This window comes from Oratosquilla oratoria, chromosome 10, assembly GCF_046742065.1.
Source record: "Oratosquilla oratoria isolate Oo_2021 chromosome 10, ASM4674206v1, whole genome shotgun sequence".
Classification (NCBI taxonomy): Eukaryota; Metazoa; Arthropoda; class Malacostraca; order Stomatopoda; family Squillidae; genus Oratosquilla; species Oratosquilla oratoria.
The window spans coordinates 25,352,553-25,364,140 of record NC_134786.1 but is presented as its reverse complement, the minus strand read 5'-3'; the positions used below and the strand labels follow the sequence as shown (position 1 = coordinate 25,364,140).

Below are 11,588 nucleotides of genomic sequence, written 5' to 3'. Positions count from 1 at the left end.
GGGGAGGCTTATAGATATTGATTATTTTAGTTTCATCTATTTGAATTTCTGTTTTGTGTAGGTTTTTGCCTGTAATGCTGTTGTCTATTATGCTGACACGGCTTGGATCTCTGGCATATGTCATTGTGCCGTACTGTCTGTGATCGAGTCTTGCTATTAAGGTATAGTTATGGATAGTGAATCTTGAGGGGGCTGTATTTTCACCATGTGTGTCTCTTGAAGCATGAGGATATTGGCTTTGTGTTTGTCTAGTATCTTGGAAAGGAGTTAACATTTGGGCATAGATAAACCTTCTATATTGAGGGACATGATTTTGATTTTTGTGCCAAGCGTGATGTCGTCATCGTTGGGTCCATTGGAACCTAGCTGACTTATCAGACCTGCTGGGTTTCCAGCGGCAGGCGAGATAGATCGAGTCTATGTCCGGATGCCACGTTGGGATCACTCTTAGTTTTCCCCCAATCCACCTAAAATTACATCTCTTGCAAATCCTGAAAATGCATAATTATCAAGCCTTTGAGGAGCTTTTGGTAGAGATAACATGGCTGGAGAGTAAGAAACAAGGTGAGGAGAGCAGTGGTGGAAAAAATAGTTGGGAATAGGATTGATGACAGAGTATTGGGATGGTTTGGACACATGGAAAGAATGAAGAAAGATTGGTAGAAGTGTGGAAGGCAGGGGTGGATGGAGTGAACACGAGGGGGCAACCAAGGACGAGATAGATGGATGGGGTTAAAGGGGCATTGAGAAAGAGAGGAATGTTGTGGGAGAAGACAGAAGGTAGGGGATAGTGGAGAATGATTGTGTATGGATGATGCTGTGATGCCTGGGAGTGGATGGGTTTAGGGAGTTTGTGAATGATATTTTGATGAAGCCCAAAGGGATTTTTCCCCATCTCATTCTCTGCATGAGGAGACAGATGGGGGGTCACCAATTAAATAAAGTGGCCTTGCTGTGGATGTGCTGTATTTTGCTGCATTGCTTCTGACCTTGGGCAGTGGGCAAGATGCAGGGATGACCAGTCATCCAGGAGCCAAGAAAAGAGGGAGGGAGGGTTGGTGAATGGGAGTGGAGTATGTGGGGATGAAATCAGTGGCAGTGAATTTTATGTCCAACTTTAGCTACTCCCCTTGTAAAGGAAAATGGTATATGTGTGTTTGGACTTATTCCCAGGCTTCTTTATTTCCCATTTTGTCACCTTGTACATGTACAAGATTTGAAAATATTAAAATACTTGAGACAAATATGAAAACACTTTATTTAACTTGCACATCAATTACATTCTCATTACACATTAGGAAGACCATATGCTATGTTAATTATTCTAACCCCTTCAAATACTATAATACACTAGAACTTATGTGACAAATGCCACATGACTATTCAACTAGAATGTGGACCCTGGCCTGAAGGGGTCTAAAAACAGACCCTACTTAGGCTAAAATCTACCCTTCTGTTGAATAATGCATCTTGCTATTGCCTTAGTTGAACAGTGCACTTTAGTGATGATGGGATTAATCAGTATTATCCCAAATGAGGATGATAGAAAACCATGCCCATTATGTTTCAGATTAGCAAAATGCATGTTCAGAACCAATAAGGATGTATGAGTGCGGTAATAAAGAGGAAAACATTGATGATGTATACAATCAAAATGTCTGCACTTGTACTTCTTTTCAATAAACCAATGAACAAGCACTAACTTGAGCAGATGTCTGTTTAGCACTGCATACAATGAGCCACATTTAAAATATACTGCTTACCAAAATCAAGCAGAAATTCATGCAAAATGTCCACCCAAAATGGACAGCATACAATATGTGCCAGAGCATAACAATTCACTAATGCAATCCATTCAGTCAAATCCACAAACATATATGAACATTCACATATGCATTTACACAATCACAGTTCCTTGTGCCATATTTCCACCTCAGTACTCAAATGTTATTGTCTTTGTCTTTAGGTATTCATGGAGTGCTTCCCTTCCAAGGTCCTTGCCAAAACCACTCTGCTTGAAGCCACCAAAAGGTGCAGCCACATCTGTTTTGTTGTAGGTATTGACAAAGCAAGTGCCAGCTTGCAGCTTTTCAGACACCAGTAAAGCCTTTGACAGGTCCTTAGTCATCACACCTGAAGCCAAGCCAAATTCGGTGTCGTTTGCCCGTTTGATGACGTCTTCAACATCCCTGATGATGGAGTAAAAGAACATTAGCAACAAAGATTACAAAAGAAATACCTCAAGAATGTGACACTGAAAACTTCCTACATGAAGTGGAAAGTGGATCAGTATCCATCTTCCCTCATTCATTCATGCCATATGCCCAAACTATTTTCCCACTCTCAGGCATGCAAAATTCCCATGACTCTGTGAAATTCTGCAGACTTAAGAATGATTTCTCACAGTTTAGCATTATTTCCTTTTTTCAGCTTTGTTAAAAAAATAAAAGGTAATGGGTCAGTGATTGGAGATGGTTAAAGAAAATGGAGCAAAATGGGAGATAAGCCAGTTGCTGTTTGCTGATGACACTGCACTTGTAGCAGGATCAGAGGAGGGATTAAGGAAGTTAGTGGAGTTTGGATTGGGAAGGTGTGTGAAAGGAAGTTTAAGGTAAATGTGGGTAAAAATAAGGTGATGAGATGTACAAGGGGGATGGCAGCAAATTGGAAGTGAGTATTAAGGGAGAGAGGATGGAGTAAGAGGATAGCTTAGATATTTGAGGGCACATGTGGTGGGAATGGGAGGAGTGGAGGTAGAATGTAGATTGAGAGAAGCAAGTAAATGCCTTGGGGGATTAAAAAGTCTAATGAGAAATAGACATTTGGGAATAGATGTTAAGAGGAGAATGTATGAAGGGGTGATTGTGCCAATAGCACTGTATGGGGCAGAAATATGAAACAAAAGAGAGGAAGAGTTTAGATGTGTTTAAGATTGTCTGAGAAGTGTGGTAGGGGTTACTAAGCTGGATAGAGTGAGAAACAAAGTGAGGAGTGCAGGGGTGGAAAAGGAGTTGGGAGATCGAGTTGATGAAAGATTATTGGGATGGTTTGGACACATATAAAGAATAAATGAAGATTAATAAAAAGTGTAAGTCAGTGGTGGATGGAGTGAACAGGAGAGGGCAACCAAGGATGAGATGGTTGGATGGGGTAAAAGGGGTGTAGAGAAAGGGGGATGTCTGTTGAGGAAGGGAGATGACAAGATAGGGGTGAGTGGAGAATGGTTGTATAAGGATGATGCTGTGATGCATGGAAGTGGGTGGGAGTGGAGGAGGGTTAGGGAATGGTTGTGTGTGAATGGTATTTTGACAAAGCCAGAGGGGATTTCTCCCCGTCTTCTCTTTTTCTCAGTGAGGAGATGGGGAGGGGGATTACTGATTAAATGAAGCAGCTTTGCTGTCTTTCTGCATTGCTTATGACCCAGGTCAATGGGTGAGATATAGGTATGACCCGTCATCCAGGAGGAGCCAAGAGGGAGGGGTGGTGAATGGGAGTGGAGTGGGTGGGGATGAAATGGTTGGGAGTGGAATTATGCCTTTTGACTTTGGCTACCTCCCTTGTAAGGGGGTAAAAATCCCTTGGTATATGTATGTATATGAATTTTTTGTAACATAACTTAGTGCAGTTATGGATTGATATTCAATGCATGAAAATTTAATTCACTTGTGGAAACAACTTGTCCCTACCATGGGAGGGGGACACTTGCCTTCCAATGCCTGGTCACTTCACTCCCTCAAAACTCCTCCCCCCCCCTTTTTTTTTTCTTTCTGAAGAAAATTCGCCCACTGCTCCTGTGTATTTCTTCTCTGATCAATATATCTCTTCTGTCAATGTAGTCTGTCTCCTTTCAAGTGCAAGCTTTCAGGTGTATGCATCCAAATGTCTGGAATGTCTGAAAATGGGCAATAGTGGCAAAAGACCATCCTTAACCACTTCGGTATGATGACGCCTATGTATTTACCTAGTTGTATTTTACAGGAAGAGCTATGCTCGTAGTGACCCGTCTTTGCATCTTTCAGCATCCAGTTTGATATTAAATTCTTGTATAGTTTTTTCATTCACCATTTCCTCATTCAATTCATTCCAGGTATTCATTCCAGGTATCTTGTGTAACTATTCTTTTTAAAAAAAAATTCATGTCTTCTTGTTTTTCTTTTATCACACTTTAGTAAATCATCTCTATCAAGGACTTCCACCCCTTTCATAATTCTGTAAATAGCCAGTAGATCTCCTCTTTCTCTTCTTTGTTCCAGGGTTGGTAGTTCCAGTTTGGACAATCTTTGTTCATATGTCAATTTGGAGAGCATTGGTGTCATCTTTGTTGTTGCTCTTTGGATTCTTTCTAATTTCTTTATGTTCTTTTTAGTACTGGGCAACCATAGTTTTGCAGCATACTCCAATCTTGATCTTATCAATGTAACTAATATTTTCTTTAACATTTCTTCATCCAAGTAGTCAAAGGCCACTTTCATTAATCTTAGTAAATTGAAAGTTTCTCCGACCATTTTGTTGATATGTTTGTGTGGTGCCATGTCATTGCTGGTAGTTATTCCTAGGTCCCTTTCCGAGTTGACTTTTTTTACTGCCTTTGTACCAATTTGATATTGTCCTGATATTCTATTTTAACTTTTTCCAAATTCCATTATACTACATTTCCTGATGTTGAAATTCACTTCACATTGATGATGAAATTCACTTCACATTGATGTTGAAATTCACTTCACATTGATGTTGAAATTCACTTCACATTGATGTTGAAATTAACTTTACATTGACATTGAAATTCACTTCACACTTCTGACTCTATTCCCAGACTTTGTCCAGGTCTTTTTGTAGCGATTTATAATCTTCCTCTGTACTTACTCTCTTTAGTATTTACCTAGTTATATTTACATAGTTGTATTTTACAGGAAAGGGAGCTATCATGGTGTCCTGCCTTTGTATTTTGTAGTGTTTACTTTGCTCTTAAATTCATGAATGGTTTTTACACACACTATTTTTTCGTCCAGTTTAATCCAAGTGTCCACCACTCTATGTGGACACTATGTTTTTTGAGTTTCTTTCCAAGTCTTCTTGTGTTTCTCTTGTCCCAATTTAACAAGCCCTCTCTATGAAGTATTTCTGTGCCCTTCATGATTCTACAGATGGTCAGTAGGTCACCTCTCTCTCTTCTTTGCTCCAGAGTTGGTAACTCCAATTTAGCCAGTCTCTCCTCATATGACAAGTTTGAAAGTGCAAGAGCCATTTTTGTGGCTGCTCTCTGGATTCTTTCGATTTTCTTTATTTCTTTTTGGTACTGGGTGACCACAATATCACCACATATCTAGGCCTTATCAGTGTGACTAATATCTTTTTAATAATTTCTTTGTCCAAATATATAAATGCCACTTTTATTGATTTTAGGAAGTCATAGGATTCTCCGACAATTTTGTTTATTTGTTTATCATAGGACAAGTCGGAGATAATTACACCCAAATATTTTTCAGATCCCACTTTCTTTACCTCCTTAGTTCCAATTTGATATTGTCATGATATTCTATTTTTACTTTTTCCAAACTCCATTATACTACACTTCTTAATATTGAAGTCCACTTCCCATTTCTTACACCCACTTCCAAACCTTATTCAGGTCTTCCTGTAGTGATTCGCAATCCGTTTCGGTGTTCACTTTCCTTAAGAATTTAGCATTGTCTGCAAAGAAGTTCATGTTATATTGCACACCACCATCCATGTCATTCACATAAACAGCTAACCTTATTGGAGCCATTACTGATCCTTGCAGAACTCCACTAATCACCTCCTTCCAACCTGAATATTTTTCTCTGAGTACTACTCTCATCTTTCTACCAATCAAGAAGCCCTCCATTCTTTTTAGTAGGTTCCCCTGTATCCCTCCTATATGTTCCAGATAAAAAAAAAAATAAATAAAAAAAAAATAAAAAAAATTGTGTGGTACTTTGTCAAAAGCTTTTTGTAAGTCCAAGAAAGCACAATCAGCTCATCCATCCCTTTCTTGTACTATATTAGTCTTGAGTAAAAACATATTAAGTTTGTGGTACATAATCTTCCTTATCTGACCCCAAATTGTCTTGGGTTTATTGTATTTTCTTCCAGGTGTTTTACCCATCTATTCTTGATAATTTTCTCACAAATTTTGGCTATAGTGCTTGTTAGTGAGACCTGTCTATAGTTAGTTGGTTCTTCCTTGTTTTCTTCCTTTATATATTGGTACAATGTTAGCATTTTTCCAGTCTTTTGGTATTTTTCCTTCTTTAAGTGAGCAACTTATTATGTTGTATACAGGTAAACGTCGACTTACGATGGCCGCGACTTACGATTGTTCGACTTTACGATGACGACGATATGATATATTTAACTCCTTCCATACGGTGCCGCACACGTAGGCGTCATGAGGAGCAAGTGGATTCGCGAGGCTGCCATATCGGCGTCTTGATTATATTTATTGTAGTCGCCCCTGTGTTTTTACATTCTCTCAAATGTGCACTGAATCCCATTCTCTGTGGTTTTCAAAATTCGCGGGTGAAAGAGAGAACGATCGATATAAGCGGTGACTATATTTTATGATGCGAGTATTATTACGACACGTCGTACGGCTGGCATTGGCTGCTGCCCGCGAGATTTAAGCCGTACTGAAAATACATATTATAGTGTTTGAATATGGTAAAAAGGATAGAAATAATTAAATAAACTACTGTACATGTTTGATAGGCTATATTCAGTATCTCTGGTGGTTAATATACAGGTAGGCTAGGTACAGTGACCACGGAACAGTGATACACAAATTGGGGATCGACTTACGATGAAATCGTCTTACGATGGATCTATCGAAACCTAATGCCATCGTAAGTCGACGTTTACCTGTATTTTGTCCATTAGTTCTTTGCATTCTTTTAGAATCCAATTTGCAATTCAGTGTGGGCCATGTGATTTCCTGACATCAAGGTTTGATAAATGTTCCATTATTTTTGTGTTACTATTATCTCACTCATGGGGGGAGATTGCACTTCATTTCCTTTGTCCCAATATTGTGCCTTCTCTCTAGTGAAAACACACTTGAAGTGATTATTCATGACTTCGTCCATTTTTATATCTTCTGTGTATTCTATATTTCCTTGGCATAGTTTCACCATTTCCTGTTTATTTTTAAGTTTACCATTCACATATCTATGGAATCGTTTGGGTTACTCCTTACATTTTTCTATGTCTTTTTCATAGCTCCTTTTTTCCTCTCTTCACACTTTTACATCATCTGCAAAGAAGTTCATATAACATTCCACACCTTCATCCATGTCATTTATATATATGGCAAACATTATTGGAGCCAATACAGAACCTTGTGGGACTCCACTTATCGTTACTTCCCAGGTTGAGTATTTGTCTTACTGTAAGTACTATCCTCATTTTTCTCCCATTCATGAAATCTTTCATCCATTCCAATAACTTTCCTTGTATTCCACCTATTGTTTCAATTTTTCTTAGTAGCTTTTTGTGTGGTACTTTGTCAAATTCTTTTTGTAAATCTACAAAGGCCCAATCTGCCCATCCATCCCTTTCTTATATTATTTTTATTAACCTCGAGTAAAAGCATATCAAGTGTGTGGCACATAATCTTACACGTCTAAACCCAAATTGTTTTGGATTTAGTATATTATTCTCTTCCAGATGTTTAATCCATATACTTTTGATAACTTTGGGCATATTTTTGCTATTGTACTTGTAAGGAAGAGTGGTGTCATGAGGTGCAAGTGGGTACACAAGGATGCTGACATCGGCGTCTTGATTATATTTTTTGTAGTTGTACACAAGTTAACCCCAGATTCTGTGAACTGGTTTGATCACATTTTCTATGCTTATTATTACTCGGAGTAAAAGAGAATGAGTAATACAGCAGCAACATTATATATCTTATAATGCAAGTAATGTGATGCAAATTACATATGGCAGCCAATGCTGTGCACAAGAATTTGAGTCATATTGAAGTGGTTAAACTTTTCATTGGTAAGTAAACTCATTACAAAAGCAAAAGAGAAAGATTTGGGGAGTGTTGATAAAAGACAACCTGTCACCTAACAGACATATCAGCAGGCCTGTGGGAGAGACACAAACTACTGCAGAAAATCAAAATGGGGTTTCACTATATGGATGAAGAGATTATTAAAAAACTCATTAAAACCCTGATCTGTCAAAGGCTGGAATATCTGTTAGTAGTATGGCCCCCACGCAGTGAAGAGTGTAAAAATCAAGAGAATACAAAGGGCAGCAACCAAACTGGTCCCCAGCCTAGCAGATAAAAAATATGAAGAAAGACTAATACTACTAGGTCCAACTTTGAAAAAACAAAGAGAAAGAGGTGATATGATAACATTACTCGGCTCACTGAATGGGATAGATTGCATTGACAGAAGAGATCTCCTTATTAAAGAGAGGAGGGGTAGAGGTCATGGGGAGCAAATTAAGAAAAACCACATGTCTAAAGGATGTGAAGAAATAACATTTCCTATATTGTTGCATAAATACTTGGAATAGCTTAGTAAGTGATATAGCCCAAGTTCAAACAATACACAAGTTCAAATCTAAGGTTAGCTATGATAAGAAAATGTATTAAAAGAGACAGGACCCATTGAGCATTGCTAATTTTCTGTATACTACAGTTAGGTAAATACACTCAAAGAAGGAAAAGGTACCACAAGATTGGAAAAATGCAAATATCGTACCAATATATAAAGGGGGGGGGGGAGACAAGTAAAATCCAACTATAGACTGGTCTCCCTTACAAGCACAATAGTAAAAATGTGTGAAAAAGTTATCAAAAGTAAATGGATTAAACTTCTGGAAGAAAATAATATACAAAATCCAAAACAATTTGGATTTAGATATGGAAGATCATATGCCACTAACATGATTTGCTTTTCGGTTTGGTTTAACATCACAAACTCCCCCCTATCAGAAGGCTAGGATGGTGCCCCTTACAGAGGACCTTGTAGTGTGGAATTTAATGAACCATGCCCTTGGTTCAACTTCACTGGTGGCCGGATTTGAACCGCTATTCCCTCGATCTTTGCGGCAAGTAACAATGCCCTAACCTGCTAAAGGGAATTGACAACATCAAAAGTGACAAAATTTTCACATTGAATGAGAATCAGACAAGAAACAATGGTCTCAAACTGTCCGGAAATAGATTCAATTTGGAAGTAGGTAGAAACAACTTTGCCAACCGTGTAGTTAATGAATGGAATAAACTTCCTGCACAGGTAGTGCTATGTAGTTCAGTTCGAAGCTTTAAGTATCATTTAGATAAACACCTAAGCAAGATGCTGTAACGATTATGATTTATATTATTTGTTTTTGTTTTGTTATCATTTGTCTGTCTGTTTTTCATTTATTATTAGTTATATGTCAATTTATTATTATTTACTATTTACCTGTTTGTTTATTATTGAAATATATCTATGCATTTATTTATGTATTTTATTTGTTATTTACATTATTATAGTTTTTATTTATTATTTTATTATTATTATGATTTCTTTTCGCATTTGACCTAGATATGTACCAAAAGGTCTCCTGTCGGCATGCTCCGCCTTTGTAATCCTTAATAGAAATAATGCAAGAAAGGGATGGATGGGTTGACTGTGCTTTCCTAGATTTACAAAAAGCATTTGATAAAGTACCACACAAAAAGCTAAGAAAAATCAAAATAATAGGTGGTGTACAAAGAAAATTATTGAAATGGATAGATTTCTTGAATGGGAGAAAAATGAGGGTGGTACTTAGAGACAAAAACATGACCCTGGGAAGAAATGATAAATGGAATCCCACAAAGTTCTGTATTGGCTCTGATAATGTTTGCCATATATATAAATGACATGGATGAAGGTGTGGAATGTTATATGAACTTCTTTGCAGATGATGCAAAACTACTAAAGAAAGTACAGAGGAAGATTGTGAATCACTACAGAAAGACCTGGATAAAGTCTGAGAATGGAATCAAAAGTGGGAAATGAACTTCAACATCAAGAAATGTAGTATAATGGAGCTTGGAAAAAGTAAAAACAGAATATCAGGGCAATATAAAATTGGTACAAAGGAAGTAAAAAAAATTAGCTCTGAAAGGGACCTAGGAGTAATTACCAGCAAAGACATGTCACCAGAGAAGCATATCAACAAAATTATCAGGGAAACCTTCAATATACTAAGATCAATGAAAGTGGCCTTTGACTACTTGGATGAGGAAATGGTAAAGAAAATATCTGTTTCACTGATAAGAATTTAAGAACAAACTAGATGCTGAAAGATACAAAGACGGGTCACTACAAGCATAGCTCTCTTCCTGTATAATACAACTAAGTAAATACACATCTACAGATATTCAGGTGTGGACATGTTCAAATATTCAGATGCATGCACCCAACACCTGCACCCATGGCCAGAAATGATCTCTTGTTATGGGACAGAACCTCAAGGGGCATATTACAAATTAAATAAATTACATGTCTCAAGGATACCAAGAAAAACAGTTTTCCATACAGATGCATAGACCAGTGCAATGTCTTAAATGTCGATATAGTGAAAACAAATACCATAAATGCATTTAAGGGAAAGTGTGATATGTTGAATTCAGGAGATGGAACCTCATGAGTATGGCTATGTTCTTGTATAATTGAAATTAGGCAAACGTGTTCATAAACTTGGATACATGCACATCAAGCTCCCGTCCTATAAAATACAACTTGGTAAATACCCACACACTGCTTCATCATCGTAGAGGAAGGAAGTCCAAACATTGAGCTCTGACCTAGCGCTTTGTTGCTGAATCAGGAAAAATGCCTTGTTGTTTTTGGGATGTAGCATTATGTTCTCATGTGACTGGTAAGGTATCTAATCCAGTACTTGAAAAAGTATAGCTTTTAGCACAGAATGGAGGATAGTAAAGAAGAAAAAAAATCAATGAACCAACAAAGAGAGGATTAGATATAACTAGAGTGGAATCGCCACTGGAAGTAACCCCAAAGAAAACATGTATTAGTGTCACTCTGAAGACAACTTACAGGTATGATAATGAAGTATTTTTGGGATTTCCGAGGGAAAGGGGAGCATTGGATAAAATTATGGCTACAGAAAGAGAAAATAGGATTAGCAGGGCACTAGGGAATCAAGACATTAACAACTTGGCAGAAGAATTGATTTAAAATAAGACCACAAAGCTTTGCAATTAGAGGTATCAAACTTATGCAGGACTAATGATGAGATAATAAGAAAATTAAATGATCTAAAAGGTGATCTAAGTATGATTAAAAGAGAAAATGAAAGAAAGGAAAATGAGGTTAGAAACAAAAACAAAGAAAGAGGTCAAAGAACAATTACAAGCAGTAACCAAAAATATGGGAGAATCAATCAAAGAGACCGATCTTAATGAAATAAAAAATCAGTAGAAACAGGAACAGGAAAATAAAAAACTCTCATTCAAAGAAATAGTACAGCAGCAGGTAAAAGAGAATGCAAAGGAAACAGTGATTAAAGTAATCAAAGAAATGGAAAACTGGGTGAGAGACACAGTGGATAAAAAG

The 11,588-nt window shown here is 37.4% G+C and overlaps 1 protein-coding gene across 2 annotated transcripts in view; it reads right to left on the bottom strand.

Moving 5' to 3' along the window:
* Positions 1–1,238: 1,238 nt before the first annotated feature.
* The window catches only part of LOC143029161 (cytosolic 10-formyltetrahydrofolate dehydrogenase), a 136,315-nt gene continuing 125,965 nt past the window's right edge, over positions 1,239–11,588 (bottom strand). For both annotated transcript variants that reach the window (XM_076191644.1, XM_076191643.1), the window contains exon 16: positions 1,239–2,189. In XM_076191644.1, coding sequence (XP_076047759.1) covers positions 1,934–2,189 — 256 coding nt within the window. In that variant the 3' untranslated portion in view covers positions 1,239–1,933. The remainder of the gene's footprint in view (positions 2,190–11,588) is intronic.